At 42.4% G+C, this 26,172-nt stretch overlaps 1 protein-coding gene across 1 annotated transcript in view; it reads left to right on the top strand.

Moving 5' to 3' along the window:
- The window catches only part of Mbd2 (methyl-CpG binding domain protein 2), a 61,642-nt gene that overhangs the window by 34,595 nt on the left and 875 nt on the right, over positions 1-26,172 (top strand). Inside the window, exons 4-6 of the mRNA XM_060377066.1 lie at positions 16,081-16,171; positions 18,685-18,862; positions 23,390-23,528. Of these exons, the coding sequence (XP_060233049.1) occupies positions 16,081-16,171; positions 18,685-18,862; positions 23,390-23,516 (396 nt within the window). The 3' untranslated portion in view covers positions 23,517-23,528. The remainder of the gene's footprint in view (positions 1-16,080; positions 16,172-18,684; positions 18,863-23,389; positions 23,529-26,172) is intronic.

Below are 26,172 nucleotides of genomic sequence, written 5' to 3'. Positions count from 1 at the left end.
TGTCTGTCTTCTCCAAACTGCCAAACCGCTTGTCTCTCTGGTCTCTCCAAAATGCTACATGGCACACACCAATATCACATGCTACACCTTCTTTTTCTGGGCTCTCAGGTTATATCCTCAGAACCCTGGACCACATCCCTTTACATTAGTACCAGCCAAAAGCCACATCCTACATGAGACAATTAATGGTTGTGGACAAACTTCAGCCCAACTAAAATCCTATACTTGGGATTAAAACCAAAAGTATATTTACATAACGCAAGTGAGTTTTTAAAGAAACCAAAACTTCCATTACAAGACACATTTCTAAACAATTGGGGATATTGCAGTGGATAAGACAATGTCTCTGCTGTCCTGGAACTGACCATACAATGTGACAGAGTGAGGTAGAACACGTGGGAGAACATTCTAGACAGAGCTCTTCATCTAGCTGTTGCACGTAATTTAAGGATTGGCTTATGGTTGGAAGATCATTGTGATAGAAAGTTATGACATAAATGACAAGACCATGATAAAACTGATAAGATTTATTGACCAATATCAGCAGCTTTTGTGTGAAGAGTCTTCAAAAGAGCTGAGAGACTAATGCCACCAATAGGAATATGGAAGTACTGGCTCAGAAAAACTAAACAATAGTTCAGTAAGAAGGGGAATATTAGAATATTAGTAATTTTTATAATCACTGTAGGTCTGGATAGTGAAGATGATGGTTGGAGCCCAAGAGAAAACCAGTTCTGAAATATTAACTTACCTTTCTTTATGGAGTCAAAAGTTGCATTTGAAATATTTTATGTACATTAAAAATGAAGGTATTCATAACTTCCTCACTAACTCCTTCCTGTTTATTTTTCCAGTATCTTATAAGGCATGATTGTAGCTGGCCTTTTAACTACTTTATTATGTTCTTTTTCCTACCTCCCTATACCACCCCATCCTTTCCAACCCCATACACTAGGTAGGAGAAGAAAAAGGTTATAGGGGAAAGAGGATGTCAGTACTGTTAGACTCTTTCTGCTGATTAAGGGCGTTGAATTCCTTGGGGCAAATTTGAGAACAGAGTAATCCTTTTGGTTTTCCCATTTCACCTTTTGTTTTCTCAGATTTCTTTATTTCCACCTGCAAGTTTCAAACTGCTCAGCCATTCTCCCAACCTTTTTTGAGTTGGAATATAGGAAGAACAAAAAGAAAAAAAAAAAAACATCAAATCCCATCTGAGAGCAAAGTGTGTGTGTGTAGGGAAAGGGAAGATGGGGGTTGAGGGATACAGGACTGGATGGACACAGTTAGCAGGAGCAACCACAATAAACCATTTGCTGAATTCTTAAAACAGAATTCCCATCCCTCTGTCTCCTGCCATTTTTTTCTATATGACATTTATAATCAGATTTATAATCAGATTTCCCATTCTGCCTAGCCACAAGTCTGGGCCCCAGTTGTAACTGTTTTCTTTCTTTTATATATATTTCTTTTTTCTCCTCCTTACACCACTCCTATCTCTTCCATCACCCAGCACTGGGTAGGAGAGAAAGAACTTTAGATGGGAAAGGGGACATCTATACTATTAGACTATTTCCTGCTAATTAGGGCGTCAAGTTCCTTGGGGCAAATTTGATCTTTGTTGTCAGGATATTTCCAACCAGCAATCCAGCAAAATAGCAACAGGAGCAGGAGCAACCAGCAACAACAGCAGGGGCAGCAGCAGCCCCCTATCTTGGGACTCTGGCATTGATATACCCTCTAAAAAGTCCACAGAATTCCAAACGTAAACTATCTTCAGCTGCTAAAATCACACCCCTGCTAGAGCACAAGTTAAATCATAGTCAGCTGCTGTGGACAGTCTGACATATCCCACACCTGGGATTAAATAAAAAACATGAATGTTTTTTTAAAAAGTTCTCACTACACATGATAACTTAAGTGAGGCTGTCCAAGCTTTTTCCCCAGTGTTGGGGAATGAACTTCAGGGCTTTGTACTTGCCTGGTTAGTTACCTACCATTGAGCAAACCTCTTAACTCCAAGTTATGATTACTTTAACAGAACTTCTCGAAATAACTGAAATGTAGATAAAAATATTAGAAGTGTCATAAAATGTTTCATATCAAGAGCTACTCCAGCCCATTGTCTCTCATTTCTGTTCTCAGAGCCTTTATTTTTCTTTCCTGTCCCTCCCTTTATATTACCTCTGTGTGTAAAAATAAACAATTAACAGGGGGTGCCTTCGTTGTTAATTGAGCTCCTCCAGGGGTGGGTTGATGCAGTTTCCTCCCTATGCAGCTGTGCTCTCATGGCTGTGTCACAGTTTTAGGGAAATGGTTGTATTAATAGTCATGCTTTGCCTTCTTAGGACCAAAACATTCATCGGGCAAGCTATGCCCCATCATCACTACTGCTCTCACCTGTAATTACTGTTGTTGTGTAACCTTCACAGTAGTAGACTAGAGTTTCTACATAATTATAATCTTCAGAACTTCTGCCACATGCCTACCAGTAATGTTTTCTGTTTTGTGTTGGGTTTTCTTGTCTTCTCTGCTGCTGCAGCTGGGTTAGTTCCTGGGATTTGCTGGGCAGCTGGAGCCTTGGGCTTTCTTCTGATGAGAGTCTGTGCCTGAGTTTGTTTTTCTGCATTTCCGTCTTTATCTTAGGATGCTCCTTCAGTTAGTAATCAAGACTGTAGGAGCTTCCTAGGAAAATATGATGGGAGATGGTGTATTTGAAAACTTTCATAATAGAAATAACTTTATGTTATTTGGACACACTTAATTTTTATGCTGATGGGACTCTTGATTGATAAAGAAATTAATTTCCTTAGCATTCTAAGGACTTTGCCTCATAGTCAGTCCTCCAGCTTCAGGGTTTCTGGTGGAGAGGCCAGTACATACTCTCATAGCTTGCTTGCTTTTCTGACTGTCTTATATATGGTTTTAAGGAATTCATTCAAAAAGCAAGTATACATGTATTATGAATGCTTACACACTTACGCATGTATTTCATGTGTGAGAGATGGCGCGGTGGAGACAGGCAGGCCTCCCAGCTCTTGGGAGGCTGTTGGAGAAGGGAGGGAGGGAATGCCCCGTGTATTTCTCGGGTCTTTCATTCAATCTGGGCTTGGATAGGAGACATAGGTGAGTCCTGACACTTGTTGGGGAATATTTCTCCAATCTTTCTTTCCAAATTCCCTTTTCTTGAATCCCCCAAGTTTTTACTTTTCTATGTTTACGTTGGCTTCTTAGAATTTTCCTCTAATTTGCCTGTGTTTTAGCTTTTATTTTCTTCATTTTGTTGTTCCTTTTCTTTTACTGGCGATTCTTATATTGCTTCAGGGGAATGTTCTAGTATTACTTTTAATGTTGGGTTTAAGTCAGAGCAGAGCCGTTGGGTCGTAGAGCATATGTGTGGTCAGTTGTGTAAGATGCCACTGAACAGTTTTCTCAGTGGTGGTACACATTCTCACTTCCATCAGAGATGTGCAGTTCACACCAAACCTTTGTTGGCACCCAGTGTTGTTAGTCCCCAGAACTGTACATGTCAGTGTGTATTCGCTGACATGTATTTTTTTATGGTTCTAACATGTGCATTTTCTTGGTAAGGAGTGGCGCTAATGACCAGTTTTGTGGTTTGGCCATGTAGATAATCCTTTCTTTTGACGTACTTCTTCAAGGCTTTTAACTCATTACTTTGTTTATTGTGTGTTTGAGTGTCTTGCTATGGCTAGCTTGAGGAGGTCAAAGGACAGCTTGGCAGAGTGAATTCTCCTTCTGTGATGTGTGGGTTTAGGTATTGGACACAGGCCACTCTCAGCTTGGCAGCAAGTGCCTTTTCCCACTGAGCCATCCATCTTATTGACACCTCTGCAAGTTTTTTATTCATTATTACAATGGATGTTTCCATTGATTAAAAGGGTTCTTTACATAATATTTGGATATAAGTTTTAGTATTTTCTTCAAGTTTGTAGATTACTGTTTTACTCTCTTAAGATTGTCTTGAAAAATATGTGCTCATAATTCTAAGAAAGTTGAGGAATGGGCTAAGACTAGGAGAGTGAGAGACCTGTGTGCTGCTGGTACCCTGTCTTTTGATCTGGTAGCAGGTATACAGTGTTTATTTGTTAAACGTCAGTCACTTGTTTTCTTAAGAACTGTTGAATTATCTTCTGAAAGCTTGCTTTACATTGGATCTACAATCCATCAAGAATTGACCTTGTGTTTGATATAAGAATGGATTTACTTCTAAATATAAGGACATCCAACTGACATCACACTTAAAAAACTAATTTTTTTCCCATAGCTCTGCTTTATCATCTTTGTCATAGATGAAATGCTTCTGTAGGTGAAAGGCGGCGTGTGGACTTCCTTGCTCATTCATCAAGGCTAGCACTTTTTCATGGGGACCTAGATGGGTCTTTGTGCTTGCCAGGCAAGCAGTTTACTGACTGAACTATCTCTCCAGCCCCATGGATTCTGTTGTTCTATTCTTCTGATTTGTTTGTATATATGAATCTGTTTTGGGCTCTCTGCTTTATTCTGCTGCTTTCTCAATTCCTTCCTGATGCTGCAGTGCAGTAATTACCAGCTTCATAGACACTCTTGATATATGGTAGTTATGGTAGTGCAAAGGTTTGGGGCTTTGCTATTTTGGTCCAAGATTTTTTTTTTTTTTTTTTTTTGTGAGAAAGGGTTTCTCTTTGTGGCCTTGGCTGTCCTGGACTCACCTTTGTAGACCAGGCTGGCCTTTAACTCACAGATCCGCCTGCCTCTGCCTCCCTGAGTACTGGGATTACAGGCGTGCACCACTGAGCCAGGCAATCAAGATGATCTTTATGTATCTTTCTTCCTTGTACTCTCCTTTTCCTTCTGTGCTGTGGATTAAACCTGGTGAGAGTGGCGCCCAAGAAGCGTTAGCAGATGTGGTCTCATTTTGTAGGCATCTTAGGGTGATTTGAGTCTTTCAGACGGTTGGTAAATATGTGTGTAGATCAGGGAGTCTTCATAGCAGACTTCAGAGACACAATATAGCAGGTAGTCACTATTTCATCTTCATCAAGACTGACATTTCTCTTTATCTTTGACCATATTGTTGTTGTTTATTTAGCCTTAACATGAGACCCTATTATGGGTTTTGTTTTGTTTTGTTTTTTGCAGCCACACAAATAAAGCTTGCTTTATTTGTACCGTAAGTTTCTCATTACCTGGTCCTTTCTTCATGGGACACCGTGAGAAAATGTGGGGTAGCTTATGTTTGTTCTTTGATCTCAGCAGGCCATGGTACTTAAGTTGTCCTAGCTGGCTATAACCAGGCAGCTCAGATGTTAAATGGAACTGATTTTATATAGAGCAATTTAAACACTGGACAGTGAATTCCTTCTAGATAGACACATCATTTGCCAATATAACCCTAATTTAATGTCTTATGTGTTCAACTTTTCAAAAGTTGGTGAATGCAAAGTGCACATTTTCTGAGTTTTGCTTTAGTCTATAGTATGTGACAAGACCTTCCTTCCTTCCTTCCTTCCTTCCTTCCTTCCTTCCTCTCTCTCTATCTCTCTCTCTCTCTCTCTCTCTCTTCCTCTCTCTTCCTTTCCCTCCTTTTGTTGGATGTAATTTCGGGTTAAACACAGACCTTTGTTCATCAAGGCAAGCATCCTACTGCTGAACTACATGTGCGTCCTGGAGGGTGTCCTGCAACTGACTTGGATGCACTCCTAGGGAGTATTCTACACCGAGTACCTTCCTTTATTCTCTGATTAGACTTAGTAAATGCCTTATGAAATGAACTCACATTATAAAAAAATCTGAGCAAGTTGGCAAAATTTATAATATCAAAGAACTTCCTTATAGTTTTTCAGTGTTGATAATTTGTGATAGAAATGACAGTCATTAGTGTTTGTGGTGTATTAGTAAAAATATGTCTAATAGAGAATTTCCCTAAGATAATACATGTGCTTAATGCTGCACAAAAATATAAAAAAAATTGGCTGCCAAACTAGCTCTGTTTCTATCATCTTACCTTCCTTTGACTGATAGACTCGTGTATGGATATTTGCATGCCAGCTGATAATAACATCTGTGCTGTTGCATGCTGCTATGTGAGTGTCTGTGTATTAACATCATGTGCTTGACCAAGTTAAAGACTGCAGGCTAAAACTGTTACCTTGAGATTCTCTTGTCTCTTCTCTTTGATAAAATATCAGCATCTTTCTCCTTGCATGTTTAAATGTTATATCATATTCCCTATGGATTTAAATATTTTATTGGAATACTATTTACAGTCTTTTTTTTTTTTCTTTGACAGTGACTACTAGGTGTTTTAATATGCCGTTTAACAGAGTAGAGAATGCTGGAGCATGCAGAGAACCATCTTAACCAACCTTTATAATTTCCCCTGACAGCAGCTGGAGGTGATGGTGGTGTTTGGCAGAGGACTCTTGAGACAAGAATTGCATTTGGAATTAGAAGGTTCTGTGATCTCGAGCAAAGTCAGTGCTAATATAGCAGCACAGAGGGGCAGACCCTGGTTTAGAAGGAGAAGAAAGAATGGTAGGTCAGGAAGTAAGAAGGCCTCTTCTGGGAGTGAAGAGGGGGGCTTTGAGAGAAGCAGTGTGGATAAGGATATGTCTCGGATGTGACAGTTCAAGTGAGCTTGTGCATTTAAAGGAAGAATCCTAAGGAGAGGAAGGGAGATGTTGGCAAACAGGGAACTGGATAAAGCAATGCAGGAGGAGGCAGGGGAGACCAGGAGCCTGGGTGTGGAGCTCATCATAGGAACAGGATATTGGTTTCTGTGCATGGGGCAGCTGAGGTGGAGGAGGACATTGCTGGGACTCAGGCCCCTGCACTTCTCATCAGCATGGGACCAAGGTTCTCAGGCTTACTGGCGTAGGCGCTGATGAATAAATATCTTTCATGACGGTGAAAATAAACAGAAAGAAATAGTTTCAAGATAGTTTTAAAGACCTTTGCTTAGCTTTATTTTAGCACCTTTCTGAGTGTTGAGTTAATTTGTATTTCAATGGAGACTATTTTCAAAAGGAAAAATGTATTTTAAGATGGTTGATGAGAGTCAAAATTAGTTTCACTCTTTTGCATTGCTGGGTTTGAGGGAATGCTTTTCTGTGGGTTTTTAGTTATCAGAACCCAGGCTGCACACTAAGGATGTATGTAAATTAGCATGTTCAAGACGAGCTTGTTTCGCTTTATTACTGTCCTGTACTTGACACCAGAAATTGTATGTGAGAGTGTTGTGCTAACATGCTTTGTGGTGCACACATTTCATTCTGATGTAGGTGTCATGTCTTTAAATGTTTCAACATTCAGAATTCCACATCTTCTAAAAAGGCAATCTTAGGATGGTTCTAGTGCCTCAGAATATTATTTAATCTAGTGTATTTAAGTTATTAGTTATAATTAATCGCCTTATATAGCCATAGTTTTAGTCAGAAATTGACTAAATTTCAACTTTTAAAAATATTTTTATTGAGCTTTCTATACAACATATTTTGATCCTATCAACCTCCTCAAATTCCCCCCGGGGCCTTTTCACCTCTCTACCAACCCAACTTTAGATTCTCTCTCTCTTAAAAACAAAACAACGGGAAATAAAAACAAACACAGAAAGTCTACAAGAAACACAGAAAAAAAAATCTAAACAAACGGGCAAAAGACCATTCAGACAAAAACTGCCAAAATCAAGCAAAATAAAACAAAGTCCGCAAAAATCTGGTTGGGTTTGTCTGCCGGCTCAGGCCTTGTTTTCTGGCAGGGCACAGAGGCAGTAAGATGGGTCTTACTGGCTAGGAAAGTTAAGCGGGGATAGGGGGTCCCTGCAGAGTTGGGGTCCTGACTGCCCTCTTGCTGTCTTTGTTCTGAGCTCTGGTCCCCCGTGTGGTGAACACGTTGCCATTCTGTCCTCTCTCTGGATCAGAACTTTTCATCCTAAATCAATTTCTTTCCCCCTCTGCCTCCCTGATACCAAGAATGTCTGGCTAGGGTCTGACACTTTTTGGTTGTTAGAAATGGCTTGTTCCCCGGGGCCCAAAGGCTCCTAAAGATGCTCTGCAGATGTCAGAAAGCCGGCGTGGGAAACCCTGCTACACCCTTGTGGTTGGGGAGGCCTCGCTGTTGAAACCTGTTGACGTCAGCACAGAACCTGTCTGCTCCCCGCTTCTCTCCTGCCTGCCCTTCAGGACACACGCCCAGCTCTCCTGAGGTTTCTCGGAGGACTTTACTGTCATCTCAGTGTAGAAATAGACAAACTAGAAATAACAAGAAATTACAGTTTGGGGAGTTCTTAATTAAAAGCTGCCTGTACAATCTACTGGACTTGAAATAATAGAACAGAATTCAGATCTTTTGCAGGCTTCCGTTCATTCTGACCATTGATAGTCTGCCAGCGGGTCTTAAAGGGCCACAGTAACGGTGTCTGTGCTGCCAAGCAAAGCCTCACCAGCCACAGGTGTCTAAAGCGGGGTGCTCCGACACTACCGTGATCTTCAGCAGCACCAGCATGGCTGCCCCACACCTACCATTTCTAACAACCAAGAGATGCCTTTGCCTAACGCATGTCCCCGACGCTCTTCCCTTCTGCTCACATGGCTCATCTGTGCGGAGCCGCGGCAGCGGCCCCAGACCACTGTTCTTCCCAATGGGGCACCACAGAAAGGGAACCCCTTGGGTTATTTTAGCAAGAAGCTTGGGGGTGGCAGGGTGATTTTACTGCATAGGTCCTGACAGGATGATTTTTGTTGTCTTTGAAAGGTTTACAGGATGAGATTATGTTACGGCATGCCCCAAAGCACAGCCATGTCTCTCCACCACTGCCCTAGACCACTGCCCACCAGCGCTGTGCACAGCTGCGGCCCACACCCCGCCGCTGTGCTCAGCTGCAGGGGTCCCCGTGCACAGCTGCAGCCCACACCCCACCCCTGTGCACAGCTGCAGGGGACCCCGTGCACAGCTGCTGTACCCTTCCACCCCCCACCCCCACTCGGAACGGCCCCTTATTAGAAGGAAGAGCCCTGTGCCTGTTTTGACGTTGTTCTCTTAATGCCTTGGAATTCTCAGTCTTTTAGAATAAGGGGCTTCGTGTTTTCGTTTTCCTTGAGCGTCGAAGATCAGGTCCCTGGTACTGCTCCGAAAAGGATTCCCAATCAGCATCGAGGCCAGGTGGGAGGAAGTTCGCTTTTGTGAGAGAGAGGAATAATTTAAAGACACTTGAAGTAGTAGAAACCCACCTCAAAAATTTGGGAGGGAAGGACAGCATGTGCTAAGGCTCAGTTGTTAACTGCCTTCATTATGAATTTTTGTCTTGTTTCTTTCCACTTTCTAATTTTTATTAGAATGACACATTGCTAATTTTTGATCCACATCTGCTCTCAGGCATACTAGTGAACTGGCAGTTGCTATGTACTGGTCCTGTTCAGATCTTTAGAAGACCTCATTGAGTTGCTCTAACAGGTTGAGATGGTTTTCATTGTTACATTTCATAGGGAAGGAAACGGACACCTATAGAGGGATGGCTGACAAATTCATGAAGTTACTGACAAGCCAGAGCCGCAGATATAGGTTGGTCTGGGTCTGAGGCCCACCCCTTCTCACTCCGCCATTCAAAGTTAGATATTTTTATCTTTCCAGTTGATTTTAGGATGAGGAGCTCCTGAGTAAAGATGAAGGTATTTTTATGCCACGTGAATTTTTTTTAACACTGTACAAATACAAATATTTTCCAAATTGGATGTAATTTAGATGTAAATAATGATATATTTGGTACAGAGTCTTTTTGCCATGGTTATGAGAATTAGGTGTTGGTACAGGCAGCCTAGAACACCATTCTTACAAAATAAAACTGGAACTCTAAGTTCCGTGGCTTAGTGAGCCATCCTTTCTGTCCATTTGCTGTATGAAATACTTGCTCATACACATTGTCAGTGTCATGTTCCTGGAAAGATTTTCTTAGAGGAAGAGTCTCATTTTAAAATTCCCATCCTCTGAAAATTTTGTTGCTTTAGATGATTGGCATTTGCAGTTAGGCCTAAGAATGCTTATTTACAGAGACTATTACAGTATTATTTAATGATACTTAAAAAAAAATAATGTGAACTGTCCAGAGAAACAGTTTGATATCTCCCTGAGACTCTCCAGCAGTGTTAGCTAAAGGTACTCCTCACCTGAGCTTTTGTATTTGGCAGAAGGAAAGGACAGACATCACATAGGCATGCATAGTATCTGTGTGGAGTGGACCCTATACTGTAAGTGGTTCTCAACTAACTCATAGCTTTCTTAACAGGTGTAACTCTATCATCTGCTGTGGCTGTCACGTACAAGAGTCTATTGTACTATTTGGTCCAGTGGAAAGCCAGGCACTAAGTGATCTTCCTGCATTGTTGTTTTGATCAGGACTGTTTAGTTGTCCTAACCCAATTTTAATTATAGTTGCATTGCTCACTCCTTGTTCAGCCTCTCCAAGCCTCACCTTCTTCATATATAAATGTGAGTTTATAAATATTTTCCAAAATGGTGCAGCAAAGAGTGACTAAATTCCTTTAACAAAGCCTTTAGCAAAGGGCTGGGCTTGTGGGTGGCCAAGTGGTAGTTGTCATCTGTTGCTATTCTTCCTGTGCCACTGAGACCCTGTGACTGAGTATAGTTGTGCTGCCACAGGTGAAGTCTGAGAGAGCCCTTTCTTTATTCCTGTCTGTTTTCTAGAGCTACCTCACAAGAGCCGTCTTTGTATCTTCATTATTACAGTCTCACTTGCTGGGTTGATTTTCACCAGACTGACTCCTTTGCGAGTATGTGAACACCCCAGGACCTACCAAAATACTGTGCATGGGATGGGTGCTCAAGGAATACTTGCTGAGCTGGGCTTCAGTCCCTGGTTACCTTGTTATTGTAAACCACCCTTCTGTGTTGCAACCTGACCTGACTGGGACAATCAGGAATGAAGAAACAACAGGCACTTACAGAAAAGCTGACACGGGGTTGGGAGTATGCTCTGATGGAGACACAGCAACCCAGAAATTTAGTGTGTTTCTCGTATACACCTGAAGGACATGGTGGGCTAGCTAATCTTGGTGGGAGGAGGTCTCTAGAGGGAAGCAGTCTTAGGCTGCAGTCATTTGAGAGGTTGGTACTTTCTGCACACTGTCAACATTGGTACTCAGAGCAGTGGAAGGCCTTTTACTTGTCTGTGATGGATTGTCTTGATCGTGTTAATTGATATGGGGAACCCCATGGCTTTGGCTTGGTTGTCCTGAGTTGTAGTAAGAGTGGAGAAAGTGAGCAAAATCAGAGAGGTGTATGTGCATTCACTTGTCTCTGTTCTTCAGTGTGGGTGTGGCCATCTGCTTCAGCTCCTGCCTTGCCTTTCCCTGAAAGGAAGGGCGGTAACCTGGAATTGCAGGCTAAATAAACCCTCTCTCCCTTCAAGTGGCTTTTGTCAGAGCATTTGACACAGCACAGAAAGGAAACTAAGTCACATGACAGATTCAGAAGGACTTGCAGTTTGACTATTATTGTCACTGGATATGGGCTGGCTGGGGAAGACTTCCAGATGAATGTAATCTAACCTGGGCAAACACCTTCATGAGGAACTTGAGAAACATTGAGGCAAAAGGCTTTTCGTCTCCCCTGTACTGCCCAAGGATTGTGAGTTAATTACTGACAGAGGACAGTGAAAGTAGATCACAGAGCTCGGGGAGCAGCCTGCAGTGGTACTGTGACTTGATAAAAACCCACAGCCATTTACCCATGTTTCTTTTCTTTTCTTTTTTCTTTTTTTAAACTTATTAGGTATTTCTTTATTATTATTATTATTATTATTTATACTTTATTCAATTTGTATCCTGACTGTGGCCCCCTCCCTCGACTCCTTCCCACTCTCCTTCCCTTTTCTCCCCCTATGCCCCTCCCCTAGTCCACTAATAGGGAGGGCCTCCTCCCCTTCTATCTGACCCTAGACTATCAGGTCTAATCAGGACTGGCTGCATTGTTTTCCTTGTGGCCTGGCAAGGCTGCACCCCCAGGGGGAAGTGATTAGAGAGTCAGCCACTGAGTTCATGCCAGGACAGCCCCTGCTCCCCTTATTAGGTACCTCACTTGGAGACGGAGTCTATGGGCTACATCTGAGCTGGGGTTTTAGGTCCTCTCCATGCATGGTCCTTGGTTGGGTTATCATTCTCTTCAGGGCCCCCAGGGCTCAGGGTTTTTTTTTTTTTTTTTTTTTTTGGCTATGTTGTTCTCCTTTGGGAGCTGTTGTCCCTTCCAGGTCTTTCTATCTCTCCCTTCTTTCATAAAATTCCATGCACTCTGCTCACAGTTTGGCTATGAGTGTCAGCCTCTGCTTTGATACCTTGATCAATAGAGTCTTTCAGAGGCTGTCCATGGTAGACTTCTGTCTTGTTCCCTGTCTTCTCCTGCTTCCGGTGTCTGTCATGTTTGTCCTTCTGAATGAGGATTGAGCATCTTCCCTAGGGTCTTTCTTATTTTGCTTCTTTGAGTTTAGTATGTTTATCCTATATTATATGGACAATATCCACTTGTGAGAGAGTATATATAATATGTGTGTTTCTTCTTCTGGGTTACCTCACTCAAGATGATCTTTTCTAGTTGCCACCAGTTGCCTGCAAATTTCATGATTTCCTTGTTTTTAATTGCTGGTAGAACTCCATTGTGTAAATGTACCACACTTTTTGTATTCATTCCTTCTTTGAGGGACATCTAGGTTGTTTCCAGGTTCTGGCTACTATAAATAGAACTGCTATGAACATAGTTGAACAAAAGTCCTTATTGAATGGTAGGGCATACCCATGTTTCAGTCCAATATTTTGCATGATTTTCTTTTAACTTTTTATACAATTTTTCTTCTGATTGACAAATTTTAAGGTTAAAAATTAAAATTGATAGGTTCAAAATTATCTTTTAATATCTAGAAGAGTTTTAGGTGTAAAATATTGGCAATCATATCCACCTAAAATTCCCATAGGTTTTTTTTTTCTTTTTTTGGTATTGTTGTTTTATTTTTACAAACTAAGTTATATTATAGAGCCTTCTTCTGCATCACATGTGCTTTAGGGCCACCTATCAGTATCCAGGCCTATAAGATGCTGGCGACTGCTGTGTGACATGTTAATATTGTAGTGCTGGTGCATCAGACCTTCACACGCTCCTCAATCTTAGCTTACACCCAGGTACTTACAACATCCAACACGATGTAAATGCTGTGTAAATGGTTATTATGCTATATGTTCAGAGAATGGTTTCAAGGGGAAAATGTTTGCACATGTCTAGTACATAGACAGCTTTCTGTAGTGAGTTGCACAGTGAATATGAACTTGCAAAACAGTGAGATGATTGTATGTATGTACATACATATGTATGTATACATGTGACACAGTCATACATCATTGGGTTCTACCTCTGTATTTTTTATGTGTGTCTATATCTATATCTATACGTGTGTGTATGTGTGTGTGTGTGTATGTTTGTACGTGTGAGTGCATATGTGAGTCTGTATGTGTGTATGAGAGGGAGCGATAACAACCTCAGCTGTTATCCTCATGAATGCTGTCTACTTTCTTTGAGACAGATTTTTTTTCTTTCATTCATTAATTAATTCACTTTACATCCTGGTCCTAGCCCCATCCATCCTCATTTCCCAATCCCACCTCCCCTCTCTCCCTCTCCCCCATTCCCTTCCCCTATTCCTCAGCCCCTTTATCCATCTACCACAGCTCATCAATCTGTATCAGAGCTGAGCATATCTTCTTCCCCTCTGGCCTGGCAAGGCAGGCCTTCCAAGGGAAGTAATTGAAAAGCTGGCTAGCAAGAGAGTCCATGTCAGAGAGAACCCCTGCACAAACTTTGACTCAAAATTCACCCTGCCTACAAGATGTGCAGAGATAAAGGTAGAGCAGATAGAGCAGAGATTGAGGGAATACCCAGCGACTGCCTGGCCCATCCCAAGACCTACCCCATGGGAGAGAACCATCCCCTGACACTATTAGTACTTTGCTGTGTGTGCAGATAGGAGTCAAGCAGAGTTGTCCTCTGAAAGGCTTCACCCAGCAGCACCTCAAAACAGATGCTGAGACTCACAGCCAAACATTGGAAGAGGCATAGGGAGCCTTGTGGAAAAGTGGGGGGAAGGAGAAAAGGACTTGGAGGGGATAGGAATCTACAAGAAGACTAACAGAGCTGACTAACCAGGGCCAAGATGGGCTGCTGAGACTGAAGCACCAACTGGAGACCTTCCATGGACTGGACCAAGGCCCCCTATAAATTTTACCTAATGGGCTATCTCACCAGTTAGGCTAAGCTGTCTGGCTTGACAGTAAGCCCCAGGGCGTTGCCTCTCTCTCCCTCCCAGTGTTGGGATTATAGTCCTGTGCTGCCATGCCTGAATTTTACTTGGATTCTTGGGATTGTAGTCAGGTTCTCATTATTGCAAGGCAGGCACCTAACTGAGAGCTTTATGTCCAGATCTGAATTCTGAACATATTAATTAGAAGTTTAATTATTAAAAATAATAGCTGTGATATTTAAAACAAAGTTAGCATTTTCCTACCAAGGAATAAATAGAACACAGAAAGGATTTCTCAGGATATTTATGGCAATTATCCTTCTTTCACTGAACTCTAAATTAATACACCTCTGTCTTCCTAGTATTGATTGACCTGCTTATATTAGCTACATATTCCATCAAGAATATTACTTTGCAGGAAGATGTAAGACTTGTAACTATAGGAACTATATATCAAAGGTCTTTAGAGTACTCTGTTGGAGGTTATTCTTGGCGATAATTTTGAGGTCATTATAAATACAACATACTATTATTCTACCAGAAGGAGAATTATACTACCATATCTTCTCGTGTGTCTGATCAGTCGTTATCTGATACTTTACATATTAAGCTCCCCCAAGGCCCTAAAGTTAGCTAAAATTCGCTAAAAGTAAATATAGTAAGTTTTGTGACCACTGTGTGGTAGGTACTTGACATATCATGCCTGACTTCCTCTCCCAGCAAGCTGTGTGACAGTCATTGCTCCGCATTTATACAGGAGAAGTAAAGCTTTTGAAGAGGTAAAACATGACCAAAGCTGTTCATCCTGCAGGTGGTTGGGCTGGGGTTTCCACATGGGTTCATGTGTCTCTCACCACCTCTGTTCTGTTGCTTCTGTTGTTACTCATTACAGCAGTTGTTTTTCAGTACCAACTAGGCAACACATCCTGATGTCTAGGATTAAAGGAAGGAAGAGAGTCCTATAGAATCCTTCATTTTTCCTTGTCTGCAGTAAATAGGGTGCAGATTGAAAAAAGAAACAGGATAAGAACAATTGTTGATTGTAAATTCACAAGACAAGGACAGTGTGTTGTGTAGGGACTCAGAGAAGCTGCTTCATGGATGGGCACATTCAGTGAGCCTTAACGGCTGTCTAGAAGAAAGACTAATGTCCGAAAGTACAAAAAGTGAAAGTATGCGTCAATGTTTGAACAGTAGCTCCCTGAGGCAGGGAGAGCCTTTAGTGCTCACTGACGCCCAGAGCCATGATCTGGGACCCCCGAGGGATTGCATGACTCAGGAGCTTGTGCAGCAGAGAGAAGTGTTTCATGACTGATATTAAGGTGTTTTGTAAAGTTTTCTACCAACAATGAGTAAATTAACCCGCTGAAGTGTACTGAAAGGCTAAGCATATAAATGTCTTAGAAAAACCATATTTTCATAAAGATACTGGATACTACTTTTCTCTGGTAAATCTTAACACTGGGATTTTATACTAAATAAATTTTTAAAAATTCAAATTTTACCTTATGAGCAATTATATATATCTTATAAAACACAACAGTCTATATTGTTGTAACAACTGAGTTTGGAAAATCAGAACAACACTTTTTCAGTAATGTCATCTGAAGGAGTTACGATGTGTTGAAAAGATGTTTGTTTGGAGTTTCATCTAGCTCGCCATAAGGAAAGAATCAGAGAACTATAGGAGACCATGGAAGCGACATTTCATTATTGTGCAGCATGCCAGGTATGCTGCTTCCTGTCTCAAGAATGTGTCCACTAACCCTGCTGTTTTTGCCTTACAGCTTTTCTGGGAGAAGAGGCTGCAAGGACTTAGTGCATCAGATGTAACAGAACAAATTATAAAAACCATGGAGCTACCTAAAGGTCTTCAAGGTATCACCTAAGCTTAGTCCAGTACATGCTTGTTAAGTACCGACTGGGCGCCAGGCACTGGACTTAGATACTGTGCATTCATAACTGACCTACACCACAAGGCCGTTGCTTTGGGGAACCATGTGGTTTGCTGGATGGCATGCTTCTTACATTAGAAACCAACGGCGAACACAGTGGCGAACATGTGTTATAGCGATGCTTCTGTATAGTATGTCAGCCTCAGCTTTTCCTTTTCTTCTGTGTGAAATGTTTAGCTCTAGGTTAGCCTTATCTTTTTTAAAAATTTTATTTTTTAAAATTCACTTTACTGCCTGATTGCAGCCCCCATCCCTCCTTTTCTTCCAGTCCCACTCTCATACCCCTCCCCCGCTCCCCTATTCTCTTATCCTCAGAGAAGGGCAGGCGCCCTATGCATACCAACCTACCCTGTGGCATCAAGCTGCAGCGGGGCTAGGCACAGCCTCTCCCACTGAGGCCAGAAAAGGCAGTCCAGCTATGTGAAAGGGATCTAGAGGCAGGCAACAGAGTCAGAGACAGTCCCAGCTCTAATTGTTAGGGGGCCCACATGAAGACCAAACTGCACATCTGCTACATATATGTAAGGGGTCTAGGTTCAGGCCATACATGCTCTTTGGTTGCTGGTTCAGTCTCTGTGAGCTTCCGTGGGCCCATGTTAGTTGACTCTGTTGGTGTTCTTGTGGTGTCCTTAACCCTTCTAGCTCCCTCAATCTTTCCTCTTTTTCTTCCACAAGGCACCCTTAGCTCCACCTATTATTTGGTTGTGGGACTCTTCATCTCTTTCTATGAGCTGCTGATGAAGCCTCTCAGATAGCAGTTATGCTGGGTCCTGTCTGCAAGCAAGCACAGCAGAGTGTCACCAATAGTGTCAGGGGTTGCCTATCTCCCATGAGTTGGGTCTCAAGTTGGGCCAGTCTTTGTAGGCAGGACAGATTTTGAGTCCAAGATTTTGTGGATGTGTTGGTATCACTCTCCCTCCACAGGATGTCTCGCCTGGCTACAGGAGGAGGCATCTTCAGGCTCCGTATCCCCAGCTGATACAAGTCTCAGCTAGGGTCACCCCCTTAGACTCCCAGAAGCCTAGCCTGTTGTCTTTAACCCATGTGCCGCTTTAGCACTGACTACAGATGAACAAAGGGTTCCCAGATTACCTGCGTACAGCAACATCTTACCCCAGCATTTTCTTTTTTGTATCTTCTTACACTGCAAGCTCTCCTACCTTTCTATAAACTGCTGCTTTAAGTTGCAGCAGGATAACGCTTTGCTCCGTGTTACAGTCTCCCTGCCAGTTTATATGTTATGCTTTATTCAAGAGTTGTCTTGTGTTTCCAGTATTAGAATTTCAGTCCTCAATATTGACTTAGTATGGATTTCTCAAAAATCTTCCAAATGTACAGTTGGTCTCTTATCTCATGCTTGTATGTTTTTAGAAATTATTGCTTTAAATTCAGAACTTTGATTGTTCACTTAAATTTTGCTATGGCTAGAGGCCCCCACAAGCATGAAATTATGCACACATTACTTTTAGGAATCTGGACTGTTTTTGGTAATTTGAAAACACTGATTAACCACAAGGACCAAATATATCTGGGCACAGGGGTCTTTTATGAGAATGTTTCTCCAAACAAGGACCATGTATGGATGCAACCTAAAGCCCCTGCTCGGATGTAGCCCTTGGTAGCTCAGTATCCAAGTGGGTACCCTAATAAGGGGAACAGGGACTGTTTCTGACATGAACTCAATGGCGGGCTCTTTGACCCCTCCCCCCCCCCCCCGGGAGGAGCTGCCTTGCTAGGCCACAGAGGAGGACTTTGCAGCCAGTCCTGAAGACACCTGATAAACCAGTATCAGATATAAGGGGAGAAGGTTCTCCCTTATCAGTGGACTTGGAAAGGGGCAGGGAAGAGATGGGGGTAGGAGGTTGGGATTGGGAGGGAAAGAGGGAGTGGGATACAGCAGGGATACAAAGTTAACAAACTGTAACTAATATTAAAAAAATAAAAATTAAGAAAAAAAGAAAACACTGATTAAATTTTAGTTATGTCACACTTGCATTGACTGTCCCCGAAGTCTTAGAATAAAGATAATAAGCATAGAATCGGAAATGGTTATTAAAAGCTGTAGGAAGAAATCAATCAAGACTGTGTTAACAGGGATACTTGAGTAAAGCATAGTGATCTTACAGAGTCTTAAATTACTTAAATAGATGACCTTTCTTCAGAAAATGAACATAACTTTTCAAAAGTTTGGGCTTTAAGAAATGTATTTTAAAGTTGAAGTTTTGTTCAAAGTACTTAATGTTTTGTCACTGGTTAATGTCAATCCTTCAGTGTGCAGTAGTTATTAAAGGGGTATGTGTTGTCCTTTGTTGCTTTGGTGGGTATCAGGTCAGCCGTGTGATCCTAAATGAACACAACGTTTCTGGTTATTTTAGGCAGGGGCGGGCCCACTTGCACAGGGGTATTTCTCTCAGCAGCATTACTTTCTCCTTGCAGGAGTTGGTCCAGGTAGTAATGATGAGACTCTTCTGTCTGCTGTGGCCAGTGCTTTGCACACAAGCTCTGCACCAATCACAGGCCAAGTCTCTGCGGCTGTGGAAAAGAACCCTGCTGTGTGGCTTAACACATCTCAACCCCTCTGCAAAGCTTTCATTGTTACAGATGAAGACATTAGGTATGGTGTTTTAACATAACTTTAAACATCTCAGGCTTGACTGTAGATAAATTTATATGAAAGCCATTAGGTTCTGTGTCACAGCTAGTACAGCTGATCATCCAATATTCAAAACTTAAAACCCAGTTCAGCACTTACAGCCTTTTGAGGTCTGCTGTGACACCTTGTGGACAGCTTGATGCCTTGAAACCTTGGTAAGCTATAAAAATACCGTGGAAATTACCTTCACAGTAGGTGTATGAAGTGTATGTGAAGCAGAGGTGGATTTGTGGTCAGCCTTATGTCTAGTAGCCAAGGTACCTTTGTGTATGTGAAGATCCTCCAAAAAAAAACCAAAACTCCTCAGGGATGAATCTATCAGAAATCGTATTTTGGGTATGATTGGTTAACTTTATGCCAACAGGGCATGTTGGTTCGCTTTATGCCAACTTGACATAGGGCAGAATCTTCTAAGAGGAAGGGATCTCACCTGACATATTACCTCCGTAAGATCAGGTTGTAGACAGGCTTGCAGCGCAGTGACTGATGTGGGAGGGCTCAGCTTACCGTGGGCAGTGCCATCCCTGGGCCGAAGGTCCTGAGTGCTGTATGAGCGAGCTGTGAGGACAGGACGGTAAGCAGCACCCCTGCATGGCCTCTGTATCAGCTTCTAGCTCCAGGTTCCGGCTCCGCTTGATGAGTTCCTGCCCTGGCTTCCTTCAGTGATGATCCTGATATAGACGTGTAAGCAAAATAAGCCCGTCTGCCCCCAGGTTGTTTTTGGTCATGACGTTTCATCACCACCATAGAAACCCTAACTAAGACGCAGAACTTTTCTGAAATGAACGGAATGCAATAAAGACCCTTGTAAGAAAGCTGTCCTTGCAGATAAGCTTTGTGTCAGAGGGACCATCACAGGCGTGCTGTCACCCAGCCAGTCACATTCTCAGTGCAGCAGTTGACAGTTTGTGCCTCTGGAGCTCAGTTCTAATGAGCCCCTTTTATGCATTGGGCCTCTTATGCAGTTTCTTTTTAGTTTTGGTTTACCTTCTGTAGTGCTTGAAATTGAAACCCAGGCCTCTGGCATTCAAGGCAGGTATTCTACCCTGAAACCACACCATTAACCCTGTCATCGTGCTTTTGTGATTCTTCCTGCCTTGGTTTGTCTGCAAGCCAACTGTTTTTAAAGCATGTGATAGATAGCCTTGCTGCCTAAAAGCATTTTAAAGTTCAATTTACATATCATGAGTATATGTATTTCATTCAAACTCAGTTTAGAGGTTTACTTACATCTACTTTAAAGATTTAAAATAGTTCCAGAGACATGCACCCATCTATGTGCACACACACACATTCATACCCACCCCCAAAAGTGTACACACATGCCCCCACACATGCATTTGTGCATGCACATACATGTGTACACACACTTACATAGCAGAGCAAGATGGGAAGCAAATGAGAAAGACAGCAAAGAGGCAATCAGAGTCAGGAATAAGAGAGGACAAAGTCACGTCTATGAATGTTTCATTTTTCTAAGGCTGGGTCACAAAGCAGGTGCTTAGCAACAGTAGTAAAAGGAAAACCTGGCCCAGACTGACAGCACCCTGAAGTATAAGCACACTGTTATTTTAGAGAAGAAACATTCAATTGTGAGATCACAAGGTAATTATTTTCTGGGACTTTTGAACTTAGGTGTCACTACTTTGTAGTGATGATGGTGTCTCAGTATATTGTGTTGTTTTTAAAAACATGGCAGTATGTATGTGAACTTCATTATTCCTATTTGAATCGGAGTTTCCCTGGAGTATCATGCCTAGGTGAAACCAGCAGATGGCAGCTTGGAATCATCCAATTTAAAATAGTTTTCTGTTTGTATTTGTTTTCATCTAAATCTATAAAAAGTTGATATGAAAATGCTCCTAAACATACGAGTTAAGCTAGACTTATAATTGGAAAACCCTTCTTGCGCTTTAAAATAATCTCTTTTGAAATCATAGAAAGCAGTTCAAGGTTGTACTCATATGCTCTGGTTTTCTGGAATTTGCAATCAACTTTATTTTTAAACAATTAAAAAAACCAAAATATAAAAATCAAAGCAAGAGATGAGGTTGTTCTATGAATCATTGTGACCTTGAGGAAAAGAATTACCTGGGAAACAAGTTTTTTCCCTCTTGGTATGAGAACAGAGATAGCGGTGAACAGGATTTTCACCAAATTGTGATGGGTTTGGACTGGAGAACTGGAAATGCCAACAGCTTCAACACTAGACCTTTTGATGTTAAAGGAAACAGTCTCAAAAGCAGACCTGGATCTAACACATCATCCATTTGATGGAATTAGTGTAACAGGAATTATTAAGCAGTATTCCTTGTTGAATTGGCATGAGGTCATAAGAAGTGACTGTGTTTGGAATTGCTGTTCTTCTGCAAGGCTTCTAAGGATCTCATTCTTGAACAAGGCCCTGCTGATCCTCTCTGTTACTCTAGTTTTAGTGTATTTGCTTCCCATGTGAGCACTTTGCTAAAAATCTCTACATTAAGTATATCTCTTCAGCATGCTTGACAATATTTGTTTTCTGGTATGTAGCGACGTTCTCATAAATTATAACTCATTCACAAGCTCACCGTCCTGTTGTGTGGTAGCCTGGTCTCTGCTTACCCCCACTCGGCTGACATCAATCATTTCTGGACCATCTTGCCTTTGGAGCATGGATGTCTGTTTTTAAGTTGAGACACTTGATACGAAACTCACGGTGTGCTGCAGGGCTGAGGCCCCTGTTCTGCTGACTGCTAGACAAGGGCTTATCTGTCCTCTCAAAGGTGATGTGCAGTTCCGTTCAGGACACTTCTTATTGGGTTAGGTTCGCTAGCTTCGCTTCCTTATGATTGATGATTCTGTGATTAGTCACTAAATATAGAGTGATATCCCACCCACCGTATGAACGAGTGTCACCTACCCTTACTGGGAGGAATTACACAAGAAGTGTATGCTGGATGTGGAGGATAGTTGGAGAACGTCATAGAACTCCGCCTACCCCGACAGCAGGCACCTTTGCTGCACAAAGACAAGCAATCATGTTCACAGTAAAGGAAACTTAGTGGCAGACATTAGAGTTCACAAAGTCCAGTGTGCCCTGCCCCCACCTTCCTGAAGGGTCATTTGTCTTTAGGGTGAGACTGCCCATGTGACTGATGAGTCATTTGGCATAAATTCCAAGTCACTGGGCCAAGAGGCGACAAACTGTGTAAAAACAAGCGGTTGTTTTCTTCTGTGCCCTGGTCCATTACGTGAACTTTGTTGAACTCCAGTTTCTTTTCTTCTGTGAAGAAACTGTAAGGTTAAACTCTGTACTACTTTCCTCCTGCTGCCCGATTTGAAACTTCATTTAGGAACTGGACATCTGTTCTGAGTTATCCTGTGACCTATTACTTTTAATAAAGAAAGATAAAGTGTTTCCATGGGTACATGCGGCATATTACCTTCCTTACCTTGCACAAGGTGTCATTCAGGCCAGGGTTTTAGAACAAAGGGACTCCACAGCTGGCTCATTTTCCAGCTGGAAAGTGGAATCCTCTAGTTCATTTCCTTTTCCTGTCTGCTTTGAGCAGTGCTGCCATCTGTCTGCCCTGTTGGGTGGAAAATCACTTTCTTCTGTGTAGCCTCCAGTTCTCCTTATAACTGCAGCTCCATCACCCACTCTGCATCCGTTCTAAGCATCCCTTGACTGCCCTCGCAGCTGGTTGTGGCCAGCTCTCTGTGGAGCTGGCCTACTCACCCCTTCTTCTGTCTCTTTGTTTCTTGCTCTGGCCCTCTTGCTTGCTTCTGGATGTCCCTTTGTCTCCTGCTTTCTCAAGGAGCTGCTGGCATCTTTCCCCCTGTGCTTCACAGAGCAGCAGAACCTCCTAGTAGCCTCTTTAGCCTGGGTTTAGGGCCTTCTTTATGATGTAGAATTTTTGTCACTTTTGAAGTCATGAAGCTAGAGAAGCTCTGGTATGGTCTTGCCTACTTGGCTCATCTCAGTCGGAGAGATGCTTTTGATCTCTGTCCCCAGTGTGTGGGCGTCGCTGTCCTGGGTCTTCTGGGTCTTTCCAATACTGCTCTCTCAGGGAGTCAGCCATAGAATGCCAGAGCAAGGCCAGCACATGTCTCTACTGAGGCCTCACCTAGGAAGTTGTTCTCCCTTCCTTTTCCTTGTGATTTCCCTCTCATATTCATACTTCCATGTTGTTTTTACTTTTTTTTTAATAACTTCAATCTTCACATAGTTGAAATTCCTGAAGTTGAGGAAAAGACCACCAAAGTTCATCTATTCCTTCCAGAATCTCTGGGCAAGAGATAACCTCCATTGAACAGTTATTCTTTATTTTTTTTCTGGTGAGGTTTAGCATTGTTCGGTTTGTGTGTGTAGAGGCAGCATTTGGAAGGTCTGAGGAGAAGGACGTGCGCTTTTCAAAGTGATTCTTGGGGGGGAAGGGGGCTGTCAGAGTAGTTTCATTTTTATTACTTACCGAATTTTCAGTTTCATTTCCTTTTGTTTTTGAAAAGGAAACAGGAAGAGCGAGTCCAACAAGTACGCAAGAAACTGGAAGAAGCTCTTATGGCAGATATCTTGTCGCGGGCTGCTGACACGGAGGAGGTAGACATTGACATGGACAGTGGAGATGACTCGTAAGAATATGATCAGGTAAGCAAGCACAGACACAGAGACAGGCAGACTCAAGGTGTTCGCTTTCATGTTGTTTTCTCTTTGTGGCCTGCTCAACACTCAGTAATGTACTTGTTGCCCTCATGGGTCCTTCATGTTCCTCTCTGTGTCGTTAAGGACCCATCAGCCATCACATCCGTCCTAATTCTCTGAGGACCTTATTGCCACAGTAGCCACCTATAAGGGATTCTTTGGCTTACTTCATATAGTTTTAATCAGTGTTGAAAAATGCCTAGGGTGACCTGAAAGAAAACAGAGGAAAGAGAAAAGGACTTGGCTTAGGAGGAATGGCTGGCCGGTTGGCCTTCTGGTGGTGCTGCCCTCCTCAGAATTATGGCATCAGATAAGCAAAATCTTAACCGTTAGTAGATTCCTCATATTGTACATTAGATATAGACAGAATAGGAAGAACATTGACAAATATATCATTAGTGTACCTTAACTGTACAAATGTGGCTCTGGTGTGTGTGTGTGTGCGTGCGCATGTGTGTTCTGTTTTGTTGAATGCCTTCCATCCATGAATTTAATGTGGCATCATGCTTCCCAGCCTCTCTCTTGTGTCTTGGCAAGATCTGTTTTACTTTCTGCCACATATATGCAATGACTTGTTCCTTCTGAAACCCAAATCTCACAGGGAGAGGCACAGAGCAGAACCTGAATCAAAGGGTTAGCAAAGCTACACTGAGGAAGTGGCATTTACCTTAGTCCTGAAAGATGAGTAGAACTGTGTCAAGGTGAGCACAGGTGGAAAGCAGCTTGGTTAGAAGAGTCAGCAGAGGGAAGGTTGTTTCTTCAGAGAAAAGATGAGAGGTGGGAGCATAGTGTTCCTGTTGCCTAGGGAGCAGTGGGGAATGTGTGGGCAGCAGACCTAATCAGCAAGGCCTGTGGGTCAGGGTATAGGCCCTGAGCTTGCTGAGAATGCCTTATAGAGGGGAAGTGGCATGATCGTGTTTGCTCATTTGGCTTGGAGTTGGGAAAGTGTGGAGGCAGGGAGACCTGATGGGATGTTGCCGTGCTGGCTTTCTGAAGGTGGTGGGAGACAAGCAGGAGAGGGTAGATCTGAGATGGGTTGGTGCTAGGAGCAGCCTGTCTGGTGGGAAGTGAGCTCGAGAGAACAAAGCAGAATCAGCTCTCCACTGGAGCTGCTGACTGGAGGAACAGGGCACAGGTAGGGAGTGGAGGGAAGATGGGTTTAATCGATGACATCACCTTCCCTTTCCTTGTGTGCCTCTTTTTACTTTAATAGTGCCCCATACCACGATGACATTGCAACCATGTAGTAGATATGCCTGCTGTTTATGTGTCCAGTGAGAGCACTGCTACCCAGTCATGTAATTTCCAGACCATAAAGATCGTTTAGATCTACTTCAGTCCATTTCAAGTAGTGTGTCTCCTCACTGAGGACGGAAGACACTGTTGACATTTTGGACTTTGTTTTCCAAGCTTAAAGGATGCCCAGCAGGAATCTACTGAGTTCATTCAGTATGTGTTGTATCTGTCAGAGAGAGAAGTATGAAGCCTGTTTTTTTGGCCTGAGGCCCTAGCTCCACTGTCTTCATGGTTGCTGATCCTATGCATATTCTATGCCATGGTGTCAAAATGTACTCTGTGATGACACCTCTTCTTTCAGTTTTTTCTTCCTTCTCTTTGGGAATTTACTCCTAGCTGGATAGAGTTAGGAAGGTGGCTCAAGCCTTTAATCCCAGCACTTGGGAGGCAGAGGCAGGAGGATGTCTGTGAATTTGAGGCCAGCCTGGTCTACAAAGAGAGTCCAGGACAGCCAGGGTTCTATTAATACAGAGAAACCTGGTCTGACAGAGAGAGAGAGAGAGAGAGAGAGAGAGAGAGATTGAGAGAGAGAGAGATAGAGAAGAAAATTTGCTCCTGAAATCAATCTGGGATAGTCAGGAGCCCTGTAGTTAAGACATAAAAACATAAATGGACCTTGGCTAACTTGGTGAATACCTTCTAGATGGTTCTGAGACATAGCAGCTTTTTAGACATCCCTCCATGTACAGGAGCTGGCACCTGCTCAAAGGATTAAGGAATGCTTAGAATTTTAATTAATTCTTTAAAAAATATATTTTGACATGTTTTATAGGAACAGACTTATGCTTATTATATTCTGACCTCAAGAAGACATGGTTAGACTAGGCCAGTAGATTATGGAATACATAGAGTACTTCTTAATTATTAACATCATATTTACATAACCCGCTCTTTTAGCCTACATGCACCTAAAGTCCTCAAGGACCTGGAGCATGGCTACACAACCTGAAGAGATTTTCATCCTTACAGTAATGATAAGGGGTAGAGCTGCCCGATTTCACATGGGCGATAGCAGATTGTCTCTGAGTCTTCTACGCTTTGATTTCCTCCGGTCTCCCATCCTCCTCATGTTGGTGCTCTTTCTAACATGCAAGAATGGCATGCATTTGTATATTTATTTATTTAGTTAAGTAACATGCCAAGATCTTGTATATTACTTAAAATTTGCAGTTGTAGATAGGTACCAAGGTTATCAAGCATTTTAGGGATGATGTGAAAGGTGATAACAACAAAAACAAATATGCTGAAGTGTGCAGCTGGGAGTTAGCTGCATTCACACTACAGACTGTTGTTT

The sequence above is a fragment of the Meriones unguiculatus genome, chromosome 2, assembly GCF_030254825.1.
Source record: "Meriones unguiculatus strain TT.TT164.6M chromosome 2, Bangor_MerUng_6.1, whole genome shotgun sequence".
In the NCBI taxonomy this organism is placed as follows: Eukaryota; Metazoa; Chordata; class Mammalia; order Rodentia; family Muridae; genus Meriones; species Meriones unguiculatus.
Note: the sequence above shows the minus strand (reverse complement) of the source record. Positions and strands in the feature narration are given on the sequence as shown.